Raw genomic sequence first — 23,425 nt, 5'->3', positions numbered from 1 at the left:
TTAAAGGTGCATAGTCCCGGTAGTGTAGAGGGTGCTGTTGATGATACCGCCGACCACCGTCAGCATTGGTACGAAGATTACCGAAGTTGAGCCGTCATCAAGAGTAAAGTGCGTAGGTGTTGCTAAGTAACGTTGCCTTCGTTGTCTTCTCTGCGCATCGCGCAGTCTGTAGTAATGCCAGGGTGCGTGCATATGTGCTTGTTATTATGACATCACAAAAGAAGTTTGCTAAAGCTGTCATCCCCCTCAGCCGAATCATGAGCCGAACTGTGATCCGACCACTGACTACAATGAATCGGACTTCTTCGGACTTGGGGAAGTGGTCCAAAGCATGAGCGCTAAAGAGGAGTCGATAGCGTAGGTCTCTATAGGAAACTTGCACCGTGCGCCCGCGTACGCATTTGACTAAAACACCGGGACCATGCACCTTTAACATATCTTCGACAAGGAAAGTGAAAGGGGAGGGGGAGGGGGGAGTATGGACTGAAGAGGAGAAAAGAGAGTCATTGACAAACATTACTCCATTTAGCTAAGAACAGGGGGGTATTTCATGAAGCATTTTGTCCGACAACTTTGTCCGACAAATATGCTGTCAGCCAATCTCATGCAAGGATTTCTGTAGCTTTTAACAGTTTGTTAGACGAAATATGACAAACTCTTCATGAAATGCCCTCCAGATGGATGACTCACTTGTGCAAACATTTCACACCATTTAATTCCACTCACACTAAATTTGTCAACCTATCCATGACCACCTGTGACTTGTGTGATGGAGAAGTGTGTGGATATTTTAGTAACATGTCTACTCGATGAACTGTGTCCCCTTGATTAAATACGTATAGTGGCGATTGATTGTAAAATAGTACAATCTGATTTTTTTTGCCATCTGTGCACAGCACACTGGTCCCAGGCTGTGAAAGCACTGTGCAGAAGTGTGAGATGAATATCAAACTTCATTTCTCATTGGCTACTTGTGCATTGTGCCATGTTCCAAACTTTTGTACACGCTCAATTTCTGTGAAACAAACAAGCAGCTTTATGTCAGTCTACAATGTAATTAGCAGTTAGTAACTTGGAAGCAGAGTTGAGGTCCCCTTGATATACTAGTATTTAATCCATGCAGAGACTTTACTCAGTGTCATTGATCCTATCTATATCAAACTTAAAAGGTGAATCTCGCATACAGTCAGTCATGCTCCATGATGACTGTGTATGTTGTTCACTTCATTTTAATTCACCAAAAATCTTTTTTAACTCTAAAATTACACCCCAATTGTCGCTCAATGGAACATATTCATCTTGGACACATCCCCCCGACCCCCATCTCTTTTTCTCCATACCCAAACAACCAAAATTCATACACACACATTCACGTCTAACATATCTCGTACGGTGACATGACATTTGCTCCTGCAACGATTGCTCCAGTCTTAAGCTCCCACCCCAATTGCCATACCCTGCATTCACACTAGCCTCCAACAAGAATGCGGATCATTTGTAAATACATGTATTTAAAGTGATGAATGCTTAGTCTCAACACAGGCAAGAATGGCCATGGGAAGGGGAGGTCTTGCAATACCTCATGCAATGGCAGTCTAAACTCTTACTACTTAGCAAGTAGAAGAGATGTACATTACAACAATGTTTAATGTAACAGTGATGTTTCGCCAGTGTGTGTGGGGGGGGGGGGGGGTGGGGGGGGGGGCAGATATGTGCCACTGCATGCCTTCTATGGCCCCTCCACACAAACATGCAGCCTAGCTAAACTCATCCATAAAGCCTCACATACACACATGCATTCACTCGCAATTATATGGGGGTAATCACTGGACACGGTGGCCCGTATTCACAAAGGTGGTGTACAGAGAGTATCAACAACCTGGCTTGAATTTAGTCCATGTACTAAAATAAGCGTGAAATATGCATACCTTTCACATGCACATATGTCAATGCACAGTTTTAATGCTGGCTACACAATCTATTACAGGCATTAACCCACAAGAATTTGCATAAACCCTGTTCTAAATTCACACCACCTTTGTGAACACTGGCCAGCACGCCAGAAAGATGAGGCCAGCACGAGAGGTGTTATGGGGAGACATTGAGAATCAAAGTCCGTCTTTTATTGTGGTAGTTATTGTACCAACAGCCGATGGTGATTTTCTATAGCAAACCAGGTGTTGCTGTCTTTTGTCCTTACATCCTCTCTGTAATCACTGTAAACTGTGCAAAACTAGATTTAGTCTAAGACGATTACTACAATCGGAGCTCCAAAACTGTGCCAATTATTGTCTTCTTTTTTTTTCGCTTCACCATAAGCATAATAGACATCAATTCTACACTTTGTATGTATCAAGTACATAAACATTTAAGCTGGTACACTGTATTACCTTAATCTAGAGTGAATTAAAATCCAACACCCCCATCCTTTGTTTGTTTCTGAGACCTGAACAAAGAGCCCTGACCTAAAGATTGCTACTTAATGTGGCTTATTTTTTTTTTCTCTCTCTGTGTGGAATTAATTCACAAACAACAACTCTCTCAGCTGTTCTGGAATCACAAATGTATCAAATTCAGTGAGTATTTGCTCCTATAGCTTGAATAAACTCATCATTCTTCAATAAGTCACAACCAGCATAAAGATGAAAAAGAAAAAGAAGAAGAAGAAAAAAAATGAACCCTTCAAGCAATTCTGGTCTTGGAAGTTACCATGAAACCATGACCAAAAAAAAAAAAAAAAAAAAAAAAAAGGAGCACAAAAAAAAAAAAAAAAAAAGACAGACAAGCTTTATCACCAAGTCATAAACCTGTATTTGCTGAACATTCTGCGACATTTCTTCTCGTCTTCACAATGATTACATGAAGAGAATAAGCCAATTTTCTCATTTCCATATAAGTAGAGAAGAGAGAATATATAGACAAAAAACATCTTCATTACAATGATGAAACAGCAATCATTACTTTCTGCACACAGGTCAAACTAACACATATATATTTTTTTTTCCATTTTCCATTTTTTTTTGTTGTTGTCTAAAACAAACATTGTGTAATGTCGTACATGTTCCCAAGTACAATTTCAACTTTCGTCCAATACACTTGAGCTTCGTATTCGATGGATACTGTTATGCTGCGGCAAATTTGAGGAATTGTTTTGAGAGAGAGAGAGAAAAAACAAACTAGAACACACCACTAAAGGAAGTGTTCCATTGTATTTTTTCCCATTTTGGTAGGCATATTTGTATATCATCACAAACCATAGATCGGACTAAGCACTTAGGAAATTGAATTCATACAACAATGTACCTTGCAAATTCCTTCATTATGCTTATGCTGTGTTTGATTGCGCCATTACAACATAATATGTCTATATAAAACACTAAAATCCACAATCCTGGACAGGACCACACGCATAAAGAGCATGAACCAGTACACCATTTGTGCTAATATCAAACTTCTGATTATTTCATATAGCAAACTAACTTTCTGTCTGCAGGAACAATAGCTTGGTCTGGTGTGTATTTGTTGCTTTCTAAACCACACAATAAGTATCTCTGATAATTCTGCTTATTTCCCTCCAGCCTCCACTCTTTGCGTACATTGAATTTTTACAGCTTTTCTGTATATTTTTTTTTTCTCTCAGCTCACCGGAGACGTCTGCCAGCCAGCGGCTCAAATATACATGCCAGCTCTTTCTATTTGAGAGTGTGAGCATGTGTGTGTGGGAATATAATGTATATGTTACCATACACCTACTGCATTAAGTCAATACAACGCAAGCATTCAGTTCATCTTCTTTTTTTTCTATTATTTTAATAGAATGATCGACCGGATATTCCCAGCCACTCTGTTTTTTTCTTGATACATCAAGCTTGTTAAAGAATAACAAAATTTGTAATCTTCCACTTGCACTATCTATTCACAAATATCTTCATGGATAGTTTCACAGCTCTTTCTCTTCATTTACAAGGGGTGGAAGGTGGGGGGTGGGGGGAGGGGAACAGTGCATACCAAAAACATTCTGGGAACCATCTTGTGTCAAGATGTGAAGCAAATAAATGCACTTTAGTTTTTGCATTCTTGTGTAACATACGTAAAACGCCACAGTCACCCGATATCTACAATGACAGCATTTATGTTGAAGTGCAGAATCAACAAAACAAAAAAAGTAACTAAAAGTCCTTAAAATATCACATTATTCACAGAAGCTTGATTTCATTAAAAGAATGCAAAAAAAAAAAAAATCAACTGGCACTTATGAGTGTGGAATCGAGTGAAACTGGTGCAAGAAGTTCCAACTGGGGGGCGGTCCAAATTCACAGAATCACGTGGCATTTGTAGTCTCGGCTCATCGGAGACGCACACCGGTCACGGCTCAAAGATACACGCCAGATTTGAAAGAAAGCTTTACACAACAAATTCAACACGGTTGAGTCCCAACTCGCATGACATCATCTCTCCCAGTGACACAAAAAAACAATGGAAACGCATACAAAACAGAGAGAGAGAGAGAGATACAATACTTCCGCATTGACAAAGCTAGACTAAGCCGTTTCAATACTAGCGCAATAGAAGCATAGGCGAGAACAGATGGAACAGCTGATTAATGAGACTAAATATATACACAGTCTTTTTTTTTTCTTTTTTTTTTTGGCTTTTTTTTTTTTGTCTAAATGTTGCTTTTGCTCTGCCTAACAGGTTTATACGAAGCTCAAAAAAGTTACAATATCTTACACAATATATGTATACATTAAGTTTCAAGTGGATATATCACACAATCATAGACGTCTATTATCTTATGATGACTATAGTGCATGGCGAAGTATCTCTTCCTTGATGTTTTATTATAAATATGTGCTGTTTTGACAACTTGGTTCTCTGAACATCTACCACTAATAATCCACACAACACTCAATAAATTATTTCATTTCTACCGATAAAACCTAAACAAGTGCATTTTAGCCATTTTTTTTTTCCTTGCATGTCTTTATTTTATCTTTCGTGACGTTCTTTTGTGTTTTAAGAGTGAGAATATTAAAATGAAGTGTGCCGATACACAGAAAGGAGGTAAAAATAATGAAGTTGATTAGTAGTATGATAGTGAAACAAGAAACACACAACTGCACTGTAACATGTCCCTTCTATCTGTGCCAGGTTGGATCTGAGGAGCGATCCTGAACCCTCCACCGTTGATTAAGAAGCCTCTTGCCCCTGTTCTTCCAGGTCCTCTACCTCTGGCTCTGCCTTGTCATCCTTATTTGATTCTAGATGCAACACAGAAGGGACAAGGGCAAAGGATTAATTCAGGGATGCCAACCTTGCAAACAGCACTGTAGCATTCCAAGGGTTGAAAAGGCACATTCTCACTGACAACGGTATTTTTACCTTTCTAGCAACAGACATGTGTAGTACTACAATTTGGGGAAAAACAGTATTTTCCATGAAATCTGCAGTATATTCAACAACAACAACAAAAAAAACCCAAAACAGAACAAAACAAAAACAGCATAAAATACTGCAAAAAGTAACAATAAGCACCTCGTTTCGTTTCTTCATTAACTCACAGGGCTGCTGAACATATTATATAAAAGTCAGGACAACTATCCATCTCAGCCAACAAAAACAGGTGACGATGGTTCCATGACATTTGCTCCTGTAACAATTGCTCTCAGGAAATATCTGCACGCAAAGCCAAACATAAATTCTACCCACAAACATAACCTCATTTTAAAAAACCCTAATTCTAGTCCTCACATTAAACTGAACCTAAAGCCCTATCAACACCCTACCCTAACTCTGAAGTACTTGGAGAAAATTAGACACAAGGAAATGTCGCAGGAGCAAATGTCATATCAGCATTGGCAACGACTCCAAAATCAGGGCGGTTTCCATTTGCCCTCGTCACAATGAGCAGGAATAGTTCATTTTTTAGGTAGCCTCTTACAGAATCAGTGAGGCTTGGTACTAATGGTAGGTCAACATCCAGACACTGGAAAAGGCTCTCATAGTTCTGCCCCTTTCTCTACCACTTTTTTTACTGCATTCCTTACCACTTTCTCTGCCACTTCTGTGTCTCCCTGTGAAACTAATTGGGCGGGCATGTATCCCCATAAAATATATCGACTTGGGTATTGGCAGTATCTCTTCAACTCAAGTACAAGCGGTTCATTCAAAAGTGCAATTCAACTCCACATTCAAATTGGCCCAAATAGGTACAGTAACATCATATTGACAGACTAGTTTACGTTTCTTTAGACTTCTGGGATTTGAAAATTCTACTTGCTTTCACAAAATAGTGATAAGAGTTGCAGTCAGTTGTAAATCAGTTGATGTGATGTCAGTGTCTTCACAATCTTTTTCAGTTAAGAAAATAAATCAACAAATTTCCTTCTTTTAAAAAAAAATACCAACTTGAATTTCCTTCATATTAAAATAATGTTGCAATTGCCTAACAATGACAACATTTCAAGCATGATGTAGACTTCTAAATCATCAATGAAGAACATTATTGAAATATTCCTGTGTGTACAATGGGCGAGCTGTGAAGTGCTGACATCATTGTTTTATCTAATCAGCATATATGCAGCTACAACTAACATCACGGCTCCATGAAAGCACAAAATATTTCACATTTCGTAGCAACCTCAGCTCAAGCAAAGACATGAAGAAACAAGGCACATCCACACACTATATAAGCACCCTACACTTGCTAGTTTACTCACGCATATCAGATGTCCACAGCGTCAGATTGTCCCTCAGAAGCTGCATGATTAGCGTAGAGTCCTTGTAGCTATCTTCGCTCAGGTTGTCGAGTTCAGCAATGGCATCATCGAAGGCTGCCTTGGCCAGGCGGCAGGCACGGTCGGGCGAGGACAGGATCTCGTAGTAGAACACGCTGAAGTTCAGTGCCAGGCCCAACCTGAAGGCACATGAACGTGGTCACACAGAAAATATTACAACACCTCATGCAAAGTGATTACTACTCAAGAGGGAAAATATATCAGATTTTACATTATCTGTGTAATTTTCAATGCTCAATAAAGGTCGAAATTGTCACTTTTATAATAGGGGACTTAATAATGGTCTACAGTGAATCGCTGGTCACCAACCTCTTATATTCATGAGAACAGTATTGAATATTCATATGAGCCTTCCTTTCTTATTTCGGACTGGTTATTGAAGAAGGAAGGATGAAAATTTAGATGCCACATGAATATGCAATCAGGACTGCTGTAAACAAACTTTTTTGGATAAATAATTGCGCATGCGCATGCCATCATGGCGACTCTACGTAAACTGAGAGAGCACAAGTACGTGTGATACTATGAATGCCTGTAGACTCCATCCCCATCCTTTTCACTTTGACAATCTGCACACCTGATTGGGTGAGTAGGCTGCAGTTCTAATGAAGCGATCTCATTGGCCTTCTTGTATGCACCTAAACTGCTGTCAGAAGCAGTCTTGCGTGCATCAGACTTGGAAAATTCAGCCAAGTAGCGATGGTAGTCTCCCATCCTGCAGAAGGGGTAAAGACAAGAAACAACAGACAAAAACAAAAAGATGGTAAAAAGAAAGACACACACACATTACAGTGGTTGACAAGACAGTTGTAGATTTATTATGCAGTGTGCAGAGTGTGGATATGCTCTGCTGTTGCTTCTTTATTCTTTTTTTTTTTCAGTGATAAATATTCCGCAGCCCAGCCTCACAAACAAGAGCTACAGTCTCTGTTCCAAGAGGATCCTAATGTCTAACGAAACATGCAGTGTGCAGTAATGGAGTGGATCAGTTCAACCTTCTAAACATTCTAAGAATCTGGTCAATGACACTCCACTCTGAACAACCTTCTTCTAGTCTAATAAAAAAAAAAGAGACTACACTTGAAAGTCTTCCCTTTCAAGCTAACAAAAGATTTTTTTTAAATATCTTTTTAAAGGGACTGTACAGTATAGTACTGGTTGAGGTGGGGATTCAAGTTTTGAACATTCCTAAAGTGAGATAATGAGAAACCTCTTATGAAATATGAAGGAGCATATAATTTTAAGAAGGATTCAACGTGACTCAAAAAGTGATAATAATAAAAGGCGACAGGCCACGCCTTTTATTAGGATCTCTTTGTTTCACCTTGTTTTGGATATCTCAGCCATTCCAAAACCGATTTTCATCAAATAAACTTTTGATACCCCTTAGAATTGCATGCTCTTTGACATCTCATAGAGTGGGTTCTGAATATCTCGCAAAACGTTAAATGCTAAATCCTCACCTTGACCAGAACTGTACACCCTTTTAAGGAGACTTTGAAACTTAGCTTTTCACTGCTTAATATCTGCAGCCCTTGGAATGACTGAGGTATATTCTTTATGTCTTATTCAATGGTGGGGAGGGATGTCCACAAGTGACTTACTTCTAAGACCCCGTTTACAGTGCAAGGCTCGGCCGCGGCCGAGCCCGCCTTCATTTCAATGTGAACATGCATAAGGCCAAATGCGAGCCAAAATTGGCCGCGCATTTGGCCACGCTCTGGAGGTGGTCTCGGCCGCGGCTGAGCCTGGCCTTTTCTCAGTGTAAACGCAAACTGGGCCAAATGCACGGCCAATTTTAGTCTGGCTTCCAAACCCACTGCCCATACTATTTCGTTATTCAGGATATTAACCCCCTCAACGTCGAAAACTAGTATAGTTTAAGGTGGTTTTGTCCTGCAAAGGATTTTTCCTTCTGCAAAGGCCTTTGCCCGAACGGCGACTTCGTCGACATGGAATCCAGTTGGCAAAGGGTCTGAAAACCAGACTATACCAAATTGCGTTTGTTTACAAGCAGAGCGCCACTACGACAAAATATTGAAAGGTTTGAATGAAAAGCCAGGGCCGAGCCCCGCACTGTGAACGGACAGAATTGCGGGGCTTGCTCGGCCGCGGCTCGGCCACGGCTCGGTCCACCCCCGCACTGTAAACGGGGTCTTACATTACCCTGAACTCAAGAGTTAATATGAAAACAGTTTATGTAGTACTGGTAAGTGACCCTGCTGACTACATTGTAATGTTCCCTCCATCTACCTTCTGGTCATTCATGCAAACTATTCAAGTAGGACGAACCTCTTTTACCACTCTGGGCATACACTGACCACATGACAATTATTGAGTAATGGACAACCTACATGACTCATCACAGCTTGATGCCTGAATTATTCCTGGAAAGGTGTCAAGTACATCCCGCCAATTCTCTCCCATCCCCCCCCCCCCCCCCCACCACTTCTCATTTTGTTACGTTGCTGTGGACTGCTGGTATGCTCTACCATTCACCTAATGCTCTTGTGTAATAGTTACATAACAGTCTAAAAAACACTCAAGAGGTAGAATGGAGATTCAGTTCATCGAGTACTTGCTATGCAAAGGTGGGGTCACATAAAGCGCTATGCAGCATAACTTGCTCCGCTTGCTTTTTACTGTTTTTATAAACAAACTTTGCTCCTGAAGATTGCCTAACATATCATACAGGGAATTATTTCCCTTCAAGGCCCTGTCACACCTTTCCAGGCAAGCTTTGCGTGCAACCAAGGAAGTTCAAGAGAATGGAGTCACAACTGTCTTATTTCCTTTGATCTCATGTTTGATGCCGCCACTGGAAAATATTTGAAGCATGTCCCAAACTGGATCTGCCGCGCAGATAGGAATACAATTGACAATTGACAATTGCATAATCACCAGCCACTTTCTAAGGAAGATATGTCTTTGTGATGGTAATCACTTTTCGCCATCCCTACTTTACGTACAAGTGTAGATAAGTGATATATTATAGTTGTAAAGACACGCGGATGCGCGAATAGAAATTGTGCAAAAAATGATGAAATAAAAATGAAAATTACTCGACTGGCCATGCCCGTACACTAATCTGATAAATAAACAATTATACTTATAAGATTATTCCATTTCAGTTTTAATTGTCAGAATTAAGTGGAAAAATGAAAAAAAAATGGCTTTCCGGGAGGGTACAGTTTTAAACATTTTCACATGATACAGCTCTGATTTACACTTTTGCACATATTTCTGGACGGGATTGACTTTTGTTTTATATGCTTTATCATTAAGTGATTTCATTTCATTTAATGAATGAACAAGCAAAATGTAGCCAACATTCATGTCAACGCTCAAAATGAATCTTCAGATTGCTCAGCGAGACAGCGGCATCAAACCCACGATCAAAGGCACAAATGCACCTGTGGAAATCGTTTGTACATCGAAAGAAAACTGACAACTGTTTGAATAATTACAGCCAGTTGGAACTCCATCTCTTAAACCTCCTTGGTGCAACTTGCGAAGAACAATTTTTGCTACCCTTTAATAGGTCCCCGCAGCTGACCTGCATATATGACAGTACCTAGCACGTATCTCACCCGCAGTTGCCCGGAGTTGCGTTCACAAGTCCTATTTACCCGCAGCCAAGTTTAGGCCCTGTCACACCTTTCTGGGCGAGCTACTCGGGCTTGTTGCATGTGAGGATTTTCCAGCACGCATGACAATTTTTGCAGGTGCACAAGGATTTGGGCGAGTTTCGCATGCATCTTACCTGCTGGACCTGTGCTACTTATGTTCTATTTAAGTGTATTCCGTATGACCTGCGTGTCAGGCGTATGGGTGGCGATTGAGGGCTGACAATTCCGAGAAGGAATTCCTCTGAAGGAATTTGATATGGCAAAAGTCCCAGTGAATGTCATTACCCTGGCCGCAGCCGACTCTCAACTAACCAGCAGAAAGGCAGTATTACTGACCCTCAGCATGCACGCAATTTACTTGCTCCACGCCCGCAGAACTGACCAGCTACACGGATATTAGCAGTATCGACACCGTTTCTTGCCAGTAAAACACCTGTATTATGCTTGTAGAATGCAACCTATAACCTACGTGCTTCAAGCAGGTTAACTGCCTGTGACTTGTGGCACCTACGGGCCTCCTACTGGTGTTCTGCGTGGACCTCGGCGGGCAATCCCCCGACTCACCCGGAAAAAGTTTTGGTCTTGCTCAAAACTTGGCTGTGGGTAAATTAGACTTGCGTGCACACCTCTGAGCAACTATGGGCGAGAAACAGTGTACGTGCTAGGTACTGTCAGGTGCGGGCCAACTGTGGGAAACTCCGGGAAGCAAAAACAATCCCGCTCGGCTTCCCCAGACACAGTGTGACAGGGCCTCGAGCATACGCAAAACTTGTTCTGGGTGAGTTGCGGGGGTTTGCCCTCAAAGGTACACTCAGAACACCAGTAGGAAGCCCTTAGCGGCAGCACCTCACAGGCAACTCCCCCGAAGGTACTTCGCAGCTGTAAGGTAGGTACTTTGCAGTCCTCTTATGCAGGTCTGCCAACATTCCCACAGCCAAATCAGGGAGATTCCACACAGCAATCAGGGAGATATCTGTGTGTTACAAGCATTTCAATGGGCGAAAATAATTCCCAAATCGGGGAGATTTTAATATTCTCTTATTCAGACATGAACAGATCTTGACCTTTTCCGGGAGACTCCTGCAGAATCAGGGAGTCTTGGCAGCTCTGCTTATGTCGCTTGTAACTGAAAACGGATCGATTTTTAAGTTTTCATGCAGGTCGCACGGAATACACGCAAGTAGCAGGTAAGTAGTACGTGTCTAGCAGGTAAGACGCAAGTGCGAAACTCGCCACCATCCTTGTCCGCCCGCAGAAAATTTTCCTGCGTGCTGGAAACTCCCTACTCGCAACAAGTCCACGTACCGTAGCTTGCCCAGAAAAGTGTTACAGGGCCTTTAATAACAAAATTGAATAGCAATCCCCGTTGGACACACGTTTCAAACAAAGTGTACAGTTCTGTTTAAATGAAATTGCTACACAAATGAAATTTTGTATTGCAGTCATATCAAAATGCACAGATATAATATGTCAGTTAAGATTGATACAAAACATGGGCTACATGATTGGAAACAAACAAGCTGTTCATGTCTAATCAAAAGAGATCAGTGTTTTCGGTCTTTTCTTTTATTGTCCACTTGTCATCATTTATTCAGTCAGTTGTCACATGACACATCTTGAAATTGTTAATCTCACATTTTTCGGACATTGTTAACAATCTTGATGACCCAAATCAACGCATTATACGTATACTTATTCTGAACTTAACCAAAAAACAAAACAAAACAAACACACAAACAAACATGGCTAAATACTTTGAGCTATTCAGATTAATCTTTAATCATATCTGGTAAAAAAAAAACACTTAAAAAACAAACAATACATTCACTGATGAATAATGTCTTTTAGTTTTGTATCAACAGAGTATCAATCCAGAGAGGTTTTGAGGTACTCACATTTTGTGGTAGAAAACCCTGGACTCTGGCAGTTTGGCATTGGGAATCAGAAACCTTTCCAGCAGAGATAGGATGTCGTTGCAGATCTCTGTCAGCTCCTGTTCAATCTGGTAGGGTTTAGAGAAGAAATGAAATCTGTGGTGAGACTCTTTACTCCGATCTTGTCTATCCATGAAAACAATCATGTAAAAGTATACATTGACAGATATACAATACATTTGATACAGCTGTACATTGTGTACATACTACATACGTTTGTAGGTGTTACAAAAAACATTTCCCGATTTTGATCCTTAACCCATTTAGGATGGATTGATTTTGCTAAAACACGCATTTCCCATAGACACCTGCCCGAGTATACTCAGGACTCTTCCTCAACGGGGTAATAGTTTGAATACCTTATATCAGATAACAGTGTCATTGATATGAGTTAATAGCCAAATAGTGTACAATTTAGTTGAATATGAAGGCATTTAAATCAGTTTCATTAAATCCATGATTAATGTTACAGACAGGTTCCAGATTTTGGTAAAATTTTAACCCGCTGTACATGATGTGTGTGAGTGTGTGTTTACAATGGCCCCTAACAACAGACATGAATACCACCTTTTCAGAGCTCTGCTGACTAGGCTTCTGGTCCCTTGCTCCAAGGCACATGAATGCTTTATTAATAATTCATAATGGATAGCCCTGGGCCCTGCTAGTCTGAATTCATAGTAATGGGTAAAATGCATGTACATGAAAAAGTAAGCACATGTTTCCATGTACTTGCATAAACTACATTTCAGGATGAATAAAGACAAGCTGTGATGGCGGAGTTCCTCATTAAAGCATTTTAAACCCTAGCCATTGTCTGGGTGTTAACCACACATTTCCATGCACACCAACTGACCCCTGTGCAAAGTTAAAGGTTTGTAAAGAGAGTCAAAAATAGAGTAAAATCTGAACCCTGATTAAAAAATGAAGCTTGAATCTAATGAAACTGATTTATGCCTCCATTTCCAAAGTACATCCAACAAAATTGTACACTATTCAGCTATTGCTCATATCAATGCCAGTTTTGCATACCTGATATAGTTTTTGAACTAGTACTACGGATCAAAAGTGGGATTTTCTTCTTGTGTGTGTGTGTGTGTGTGTGTGTGTGTATAACACCTATTATATTACACAGTTTACATTGTATAGACAACAAATACTTGCAGCTACATTGTAGCCTTGACATGAGCGGCTGCCAGATATTTACAACTGTTAGGTACAATACATGTATGTTGTACATTGTACAGGGTGTACATGTACCTGTTACGCATAAAATTTCACAGTACTTGATTTTAACATTACAGGAGAAAATGACATTGATAACAATTTATGGGTTTGCTCTACTATGACTACATCAATAATTTTCAGTTCAACAAGAAAAGAAACTGACATAAGAAATAACTGTGACTTTAAAAATATAATCCAAAAATATAATCCATTTAGCACATTTTTCACAAGAATGTGAATGTGGGCACTGCTGAGACAAGTGTATTCATTGTGACAGCTCAGTTCATCTTTGTACTGTAAGCTCCACTACTACACTTGTACATTATGTACATACCTTATACAGTTTGGGTATTAAAGATGACTAATATATTTCTTTCTCCCTTCTGGTCTTATTTAATTTTCTTTCTTTTTTTCAGTAATAAAAAACTCTACAGCAAATGGAGAGAGGAGACAAAAAGCAAACTCCTCTTGATATGATATATTAAGAAACACATGAGAAAGCATTTCCCTACAGAAGAAGTTAATTTCATCCTGCAATGTTTGTCTTCTTCCTTCATGAGACAAATCATCACATACATGATCTGCCTACTTCAGACTTGAAGATCCCTGCAGATGGTTCACATAGTGTGCGTGCAGTAGCTGGGTTTGGGTTCTATACGAAAAAGCCCACTGTTGTTTTCACTTGCAGCTTTAACAATATCAAATCCTAGGTTTTGGAACTACAGTACTGTAGTTTTTGAAAATGCAAAATCAGAAATAATGGGAAAAAAACACCTAGAAATGTCACTATGGCAACCGGTATGAATGCCATACTATTGCATTTTTCTCCAATACAAGGTCCGTTGTACATCTTGACAATGGGAGATGACAGTTTCACATGATTTAATAGTGAAAAACTGAAATGACATGTTTGAAAGTTTGATGGCACAACCCCAATGTGTTGAATAGTGTTTATACATGTAGTGTATGTGTACATTCCTTGAAACAAATTTGGTTTGGATGGCTGAATTGTTTCAGGAAGCAAGTATTTGGGAATTTGAGCATTTTACTTGACCTTTAACTGTTGCCCTTGACTCCATAGCCCACATCTTTTTTTTTTCTTCAAATAAACACTTACAGGTAACATCCAACTTTCATGGCAACTGAGCTATCATCAAAAGGTAATAATGATAATAGTGGCTACTTGTATAGCGCACAGGTCCACCTTTCAGTGCTCATGGCACTTCAACAAAATGAAAAGATACATGTATGTATAAACATGCAAACAAACACTCACAGATACCAAATATACAAGTGTTTCGAACATTATAGATTGCATTTATAAGTCTTCAGTGGGGAAGAAACAGATACATTTTAAGTTTGGATTTGAATGTTTCTGTAGATAACGGTTGCCGTAACTGAATAGGTAACTGATTCCACATGGGGGAAAATAGTATTTTTACAATATCATGTAAGTAGCACCGGTCTATAAATGTGCCCATTGTGACTATTACATGTACAATGTTGCGCAACATGGACGAGGCGCAAGCCGCATGCATGTTACACCATTGTAAAATGTAAATACATGTACCCTCAAGTGCGCTGCACCACTTACGCCCTCTCCCCTGTGCATCATTTGTATACTATTGTATGCTCAATCTGCTACAAAGTTGAGCCTGGTGAGTAGCATCTGTCTGGTTGTAAAGTCTCTCTCAATGGACTTGCTTTGTTTGTTTTTACAATTAAGCAGATGCACAAAAAATTATATGGGGAGCACATGGTAAAAAAAAAAAAAAAGGATGCTGTAAAAATTATACTTTCATCCACAAAACCTCTCATGACATCTGAATACCTTCAGATACTTCTGGCTTCGAAAGTTCTGTACCGTATTGTATGTCCCAGAAAAAATTACAACAGGACCCGTCTCACCAATAACTTTTAAAAATAGTGAATCAATCCAAATATACTTTCAGGGTGTGAAAGTATAACTTACTACCCACATTTTAATGGAGTCGAAAGGGGCCCGAGCTTTCCATCTGAGTAGAACCTTCGTCAGAGGCAAACAAAGATTCTGCTAGGATCAAAAGCTTGGGCTCCTTTTGACTCCATTTTACTCCATTGACTCACCACTATTGGATAAGCAGTTTTCAGCAGCATTTTTTTGCTACCCACATTTTACAGAAAACCCCATTCGATAATTTGCTTTACTGGTCAAAGAGAAATGAGGATTTTTGTAGAGCATGTCAGGAATCCCTTCCTTCCAAGTTCTGTCCATTGTGTTCACACATTAACCCATTCACGTAACACCCCACATACAGCGTGGGGTGCATTATTTATGACCAAGAGAGGGCATCCTACGACCACAGACTTGGCCAGGAGCTGTAGAATAATTTTAGGCAATCACAGAGATCCTTACTGGGATTCTGAAAAATAATTTATGCAAAGAAATCTATTTTAGAATGTCTCTTATTGGCTAAAACACCTACCAGGGGTTCGAGCCTGCTGAGAAACTAATCAATATTCATGTTTACAGCGTGTATGTATCTTTGTTGCCCCAGCACCTGCAGTGATTTCTTACGCGCGGTATCGTGATATCGATCTCCTCAGAGAGTGCGTGAAGATATCTGTTTGCCTGTGTGTCGAATTACGTTAGTGAGTGTGGCGTTACTGCTCTAGGTTTCCCGTCTATTTCTCTCTTTTTTCTCCCTTTTGTTTTCGTATCATTCTATCTCTTTCATTCTCAGAGTACAATCGTACTTCTGAGAGTGTTTTGTTCATTTTTTTAAGTGATTATCTCGTTTGTAAAAATTTAGAGGTGAGTTTTTGTTCGAGCGTTTGTTGAGTTTTTTTATTGAACACGATGTAAATTATCTACATGTGTGCGAGAACATCGTACTTTGTATGGTACCCACTCGTTTGTTTCCGTGTAAGCATTTTTACCGTAAAGTGTCTTCATCGTTCGTCTTCCAAGCATCGGGTTTTCACCCTAGTTTTCCACATCGTAGTTTTTTACCTCTATTTATTTTTCGGTGCAAGATGTTCTGTGTATTTTTTTCTACGGTAAAATACCATCGTCGATAGTCTTCGTGTATTCATTACTAGTTTTTGACCTCCGTTTCATTTTTGTGTACAACTAATGTCTAGCTGGGTCTGCGATGTCTGTATCGTTTGCTGATGTGTTTTGTGAGAGTGACTATGATGGGAGTGATATTCAGGGTTTTGCTGTGGTTGAGATGATAGTGATGATGATGATAATGATTCTGGTGATGTTGATGTACGAACCCTTATGATGATGCAATTTATTTAGTGTGACCATGATGACGTTGACGATGGCGAGTATGACACGAGTAGCCTAGGCCGATGACGAGAGTGACACTGTCACTGAAACGGGGGCTGATGATGCTCGCTCGTGCACAGGAGTGGTCTAGAGACCTGCATCTTATCATTTTTTTCCTTTAGCTTGTTCGCTCCGGTTTAGTGCTACCAAAATTCGTGTCTCTGAAGAAACTCAACCAAAAGCTTGACAATAAGTTTGCATCAGGTCTATTCTGTAGTAAATATTAGATCTAAATGGCGATGCTAATTTAGTTTTCATTTAGAACTCGATGAAATCCTATTTTCTTTGCTCATTTTTCAACTAATAAATTATTTAGAACTGTACTTAAATTCTGATGTACTGAGTTCACCATCATGTTAAATCAATGAAAAAGAGCCTGCTGAGCAGGTGTTTCATTCTATCCTTTTTGTTTCCTTCCTGTCACTTTCTTCTTTGACCCTGGATGGAAAAAAATCCCATCTTGCCATGTAAAGACAGAACACATACCATCATGAAATATTATGACATTAAACTAATAAAAAAAAAAATCTTTAAACAGCTGATTACTTATGCATCGTATCCATGGGCAACTGCGGGGAAACTGCAAGAAGGCGCATGGAATTTAGACTTGAATCAAGAACTATTATTTATTATTACTTTTTTTATTCAAAATATTTTTTTTCTTGGACTGAAAGAAAAAGCCAAAATATTACATATTATGCTTTTAAAATATATAATGAAAATATGAAGTATTTTTATCGTGATTTTATGAAGAATTAGAATTATTATACAAATATAAATACTAGACGGGCTGAACAATGAAGGCTAATTTCGCCCCAAGAATTTGCAGCACACCGTACCTGGCGCATTCCTAGCGTTCTTGCCGCACTCTCACATCCACTAATAGTGCAGTGCATGCATGCAGTCATATATGTTCTATACGATACAGTACACGTTGTACGAGTGTAGCTAGTCCACCAATCTCATTCCTGATCTCACGCGAGGAAAACCTTCAAAGTGTAGAAAATCCTCTCAAAACTAAGCCAAACATGATTTTGGAACATACAATACTGTACATTACAGTGTCAAGACCTTTTCAGTGGACTTTGATTTCACTATTTGTCTGTTTTAGCTCTTGAATGTACGGCTTCTTACGTCCGATTTTTTGTACCATGCCACGTGCTGCGTGTTTTTTTCAGGCCCCATGCTTCCCCACATGTACTACACACAAGCCATCGCGATCGAAGTTTGAGCGATAGCGATAACACGTGCGGAGCAGACATGCGGATTTCAGCACTGCCACAGGGTAAATGAGTAGTTGAACGTATCACGATTGTAAAACAAATCTCTTTCTATGTCTCTGCAAATTTGAATTAGGGAAGGGATATTTATTCTCACTAGCGTTCTACCGCAGGAGGACGCATGGAACGCTCGAGGACGATTTTACGCGTATATAGGCGCATCTGACATGATGTGCGCGCTGGCGATTTTTTTCTGTAAGAGAGAGATCGTCCTACCGCGGTAGGACTACTGGCGTCCCTCCGCGTTCTACCGCCACATTTTGGTCACGTCTCATGCTTTGTGTGTGTGTGTGTGTGTGTGAGCCCGGTTTGGTTGTACGCCGTGTGATCCCAATCAACAGAAGTGAGAATTCGAGCAGCACACGCAACCAACGAGAGCCAGAAGCTGTGTGTACATGTACTACGATGCGTATGGCCATTTTTATATCGTAAAGACTAGAATTACACGGCTTGAAATCGTTTGTGGCCGTATGGATGCCAGTTTAATCATAAATGAGGTGGAAAAATATCGTCGCGCAACCTTCAAGCTGAGACACTATTCTATCGGGATCACTCAAAAAATAAAGTGTAGGCCCTAATTTACATCCAAGGATGAAGTGATTATGATTAAGTAGGTCTAGGCTAGTTAGTACCTGAATCCTGATTTAACGACAGTGAAATGAGCTATATAATGTGACATGACAATTCGCGAGTCTTGTGTTGATATAAATGAACGAAATCACTGAAAAAAATATCTACACGTGACTCATATTCTTTGTCAGGCAATCGAATAGCGAGAGTGCAACGTTTGACATGTTAAAATGCCAATGGGAAAAATGAGCTTCAAATATCGAAGCTCCTTTGTTAAGAAAAAAAAAAAAAACCCGACAAAACAAAACACAAGTCACAAAAAGAACATCGTGAAGCTGCATTTTGACAACTCTTATGATTATTTACATAGAATACGGCATGTGCCACGGTCACACACCTTGCTTAGACTCGCCTTTTTAGACGTAAATTTTGGTGGATGAATTTCACTTCTGATGAGCGAATGTAATATCATGTCTTTCTTGTAGTTTGTAGATTGTATTTTGTACATTGTAATTACAGCTTGATCGTCACATTGACATTATTTTACCGACACGGCAGTTCTTTTCACTGTCGGGATACTGTTTTACGGAAATTAGTTCTTATTGGTACATACTACACCTACAGAAAATTTACCACGCCTCGACGGGCAACTCATTCCGTGTGTAAGGACGCCCAAGGTTGTATTCAACGATGTGCAATTTCATTCCTGATCTCCCTATCATTACAGGAGTATAGGCTGCTGCTAAAATACCGTTGCAATCCCAAGAAAATCGCTGGATTTTACGTTAAATTGGTTGGGCTTTTAGGGGAGATTGCCTGTACATACCACTTTGGAAGACAGGAAAGCAAATTCTTCTCAAATCAGTAGTAACCTGTGATATATTCCCAACAATTCCATTTCAAACACGCTGTTGTTTTCCCGGCCTGCAGCTGCAGGCTATTAACAGCACCATAACAATATGAAGAGAAACGCGTACCGCACACTAGTTGAATGATTGAGAACAATTGTAATCAAGTCAGTCTGCAAGAAAATCTGTGAACAGTCTATTGCAGAAGAAGAGGTGCGCAATAACCACGTGCTGTCATTCAACATGTGCGTGCCTGGGAAGAACGCAACTTTCATGTTCAGCTCCCACGGTGTCATGTAAGATGTTCTTTGAGTGGTGGGAGACCGACGTGCAATCAACACGTTACGACGCGAAATGTACAGTTGTTTTTTTTTTTTTTTTTTTGAGAAGCACAGCGGTGTTTTCAAACACACTATGTTATGTTAGGTTGGTTTTCGAGGGGTGGGGTGGTGGAGGGGGAGGCGTAGTACAAGACTTTGAGCAAGGAGATGCTACATCTTTCAGTTTTTTCTCGGGATGCGCAGATTGCTGTAATTATAATTATGGGATATTACACGATGAGAGTTGAATTAAAACACGCAAGTAAACGTATGCCCACATACACGCACTGACATAAACACAAAAACACGATATAGTTTTGACGACATGAAATATACTGGTGATCTGTAATTTTCTTAAAATTCAATGATAAAAAAAATCCTTCCATCTGCCACGTTTCCCTCTCTTCTACATCGCCATTAGGATCAATTTCAGGATCAAATTTGATCATTTCTTTCACTGTTGTAATTGTCAAATACTATTACATGTACATGTATTGGTCTTTATGATAAACTAACTTACAACTTGGATGGAATTGCCGAATAACCAACCGTTTGACCTTTTTTATTTTCGGTTAAATTACGAATGCTATTTCCAGCAAAGAATAAGGGGAAAAAACATTGACGACAGTAAAATAAAAGCGAAGAGCTGATTGTGCGTATGCAGTCTCTTCGGATAGAAGAAACTTGACCCCCCCCTCCCCCCCCCCCCCCCCCCCCACACACACACACACAACATACACTTGTGGGCATTTCCACAAAAACAGTTGCCAGACTCCAGGTGCTGGACGAAAGAATGCGCGCACTTCTGGTAATAAACAGCGTATTACATAGCCTGGAAACATCGATCGAACAACGATCAGCTTGTAATTGGCAAAGATCATGATTCTAAACAACACATCATGATTGTGTATAGCTTTTCTTTTGGCCCATACTAGACAACATCGAACAGTCGATTATATATGCTTGAATACCAGTATTTTAATGCTCACTGAACTATAAAAGGGATTGATTAATCACTCAATCAAAAATGGAATTACAGAAATATTACTAGTATGAAGGGTCTCGTATGCCGAGACAAATTCACTACGAGAATGTTATGCAGCCGCATGCTTATTGAGAGCTATACATGTACCCGATTAGACAGCAAAATCATGACAATTTCATGCCCCTCAAAACTGCGTATCCCTATTCAAAGTTCGAAGGAACTTCACCTGTGAAAAAAAAAATATATATATATATTATTATATATATACATACTGTAAATTTCCACTAAATTTTACTTAGATATTTTGGCTAGCAACTTTCGTTCGGGGTTTTTCTTTTCTCTCATTTTTATTTCTTTGCTCGTAAAAGACTTCTTGATTTCTTCAACTAAGTCATGAGGGGCATTCGATCCATCGAACTTGCAATAACCTCATTCCTTTGAATTGAGTGAAACCACGTGTTTCGTACGGGTGCTGTTCGTTATTCCGAAGGTTCGTTATTCCGAAGGTTCGTTAATCCGAAACACGCAAATTCCCTATACTTAGAGGCTCGTTAATCCAAAAATGAAAAAGGGTTCGTTAATCCGAACATTTGTGGCGTTATTCCGAAGATTCGTCAATCCAAAAATAAAATTCGGAGCAACGAACCTTCGGAATAACGAATCTTCGGACTAAAGAGCCTTCGGAATAACGAACCTTCGGAATAACGAGCTGTAACCGTTTCGTACTTCGGCACATCCACGCAAAGCGTGGCGTTTAGCGATCATGCATGTGGCAGACTTTCAGATTATAGTTAGGGGAAAAGAAACTGGAATAATATACTTCGGAAATGGTGATGTTTAAAGTTAAAGCTTGAAAACAATGCATGTCTATGTTTTATAGTAAACGATAATTAAAAATACCCAACAAAGTTTTGCATTCGCTCTCACAAAAGCTCGCTTGAGAAGATCAAAGTATCCCCCTCTCCTGAAAGGCAGTTGGAGTTTCCGCACCCCCCCCCCTTCCGAAGCATTTGGAGATCAGATATTGCGTCCTTGATATAACATAAAGCAATCAATGAACGCTGAACATAGGAATCTTTATTCTTCGGGCAAAATACGAATTTTGGAGCTGCTGAGTATGTCCCTACTAATTTCTGCTTACGAGCACATAATTCTGTGAGGAATTCAAAGTTGTATTTGATGAAAATTTGTTTTGAATTACGAACCTTCGGAACAACGAACATCATCCCATTTTGACTGGAAGGGACTGGCATTTGTTTTTACCGTTTGGAATTGCAGATCGGTGTGTAAAGAAAGAGTAAAATATGGCCACCACGTAGTATTTTGCGGAATTCTATCCGGACTCTTTGTGGAGTTTTCCGACAGTTCATTATTCCACAGGGAAAGGTTCGATAAAGGGATGGTACAGTTTTGTTTGAGATGGGACTAGATGTTTTTTTTTTTCTTTTAGATGAGACATCTCTAATGAAATAATAGAGAACACATAATTCTATGAAGAATTCAAAGTTTAGTGATGAAAATTGGTTTTTAAATGGCTGAGATATCAGGGAGGTGGAATAAAGCAGTTCAAGAAAAGTTAGACCCACTTTGACGATCGTTTGTTTTACACTGTTTTTATATCAGCCATTTCAAAATAGATTTTGCTCAAATGAATGTTCAATTCCTCTTAGAATTGTATGTTCTTCAACATTTCATAAAGGTTGATTGTGAGTATCTTGCTATGAAAAAAAAAAATCACCCAATATATTATACCACTCCTTTAATCGAATTAAGATAAACTTATACAGCAGTGAATAACCTGCGGCGAAGACGGGGGGGGGGGGGGGGGGGGGGGGGGGGGGGGGGGGTCATCGTTATAAAATGATGATGAGAATAAGGGGCTGATAAATGACAAGGGGAACACGCAGCCCATTATTTCAAAGAGGATGATCAGGATCAGCAGGCCCGTAGCGGGGGTGGTGTTAGGGTGCGTATACATTATACGCCACCCCAAAAAAATAAATACTGTAAATAAATAAATAAATATAAAATAAAAGTCTGGAAGGTCCACTTTTTCAAAAAATACCGTAAGACATATTCATAAGCCTCATCTGTATGCACTACTCCAATGTCCAATGTCTCGTTGGATGACCCCGACACCTGACCACTCGGTACCCCTCACCTTACCTTCGCACACAAGTGTGGATAGTATACAAGAAGCAGAATTTTTTTTTCTTCATCATCACAGTTTCGTAAGAAGGGAGAGGAAGAGGAAAAAATGAAAATAACAATGATAAAATCAATTCCACATATTCAGATTACGATTATATTCCAGTTCGTCTCTTGGTGTATATCGTGTATTCGTGTGTGAATTTACGCCTACCGATTGTAGTTCGTTATTCCGAAGGTCCGTTATTCCGAAGGTTCTTTAGTCCGAAGGTTCGTTATTCCGAAGGTTCGATAATCCGAAAAAGTGATAAGGTTTGTTATTCCGAAGGTTCATTAATCCGAAAATGAAATAAGGTTCGTTAATCAGAAAATGA

The 23,425-nt window shown here is 39.7% G+C and overlaps 1 protein-coding gene across 2 annotated transcripts in view; it reads right to left on the bottom strand.

The window, feature by feature from the left end:
- Positions 1 to 5,079: 5,079 nt before the first annotated feature.
- LOC139719654 (uncharacterized) overlaps positions 5,080 to 23,425 on the bottom strand; it is a 48,862-nt gene continuing 30,516 nt past the window's right edge. For both annotated transcript variants that reach the window (XM_071631058.1, XM_071631060.1), the window contains exons 3-6: positions 12,322 to 12,428; positions 7,375 to 7,512; positions 6,720 to 6,916; positions 5,080 to 5,261 (exon numbers count right to left, since the gene is read on the bottom strand). In XM_071631058.1, the coding sequence (XP_071487159.1) occupies positions 5,191 to 5,261; positions 6,720 to 6,916; positions 7,375 to 7,512; positions 12,322 to 12,428 (513 nt within the window). In that variant the 3' untranslated portion in view covers positions 5,080 to 5,190. The remainder of the gene's footprint in view (positions 5,262 to 6,719; positions 6,917 to 7,374; positions 7,513 to 12,321; positions 12,429 to 23,425) is intronic.

The sequence above is a fragment of the Diadema antillarum genome, unplaced genomic scaffold (genome assembly GCF_040938485.1).
Source record: "Diadema antillarum isolate AM-2024a unplaced genomic scaffold, OU_Dant_1.0 scf00000112, whole genome shotgun sequence".
NCBI classification, from domain to species: domain Eukaryota; kingdom Metazoa; phylum Echinodermata; class Echinoidea; order Diadematoida; family Diadematidae; genus Diadema; species Diadema antillarum.
This window is presented reverse-complemented; position numbering and strand designations above follow the sequence as displayed.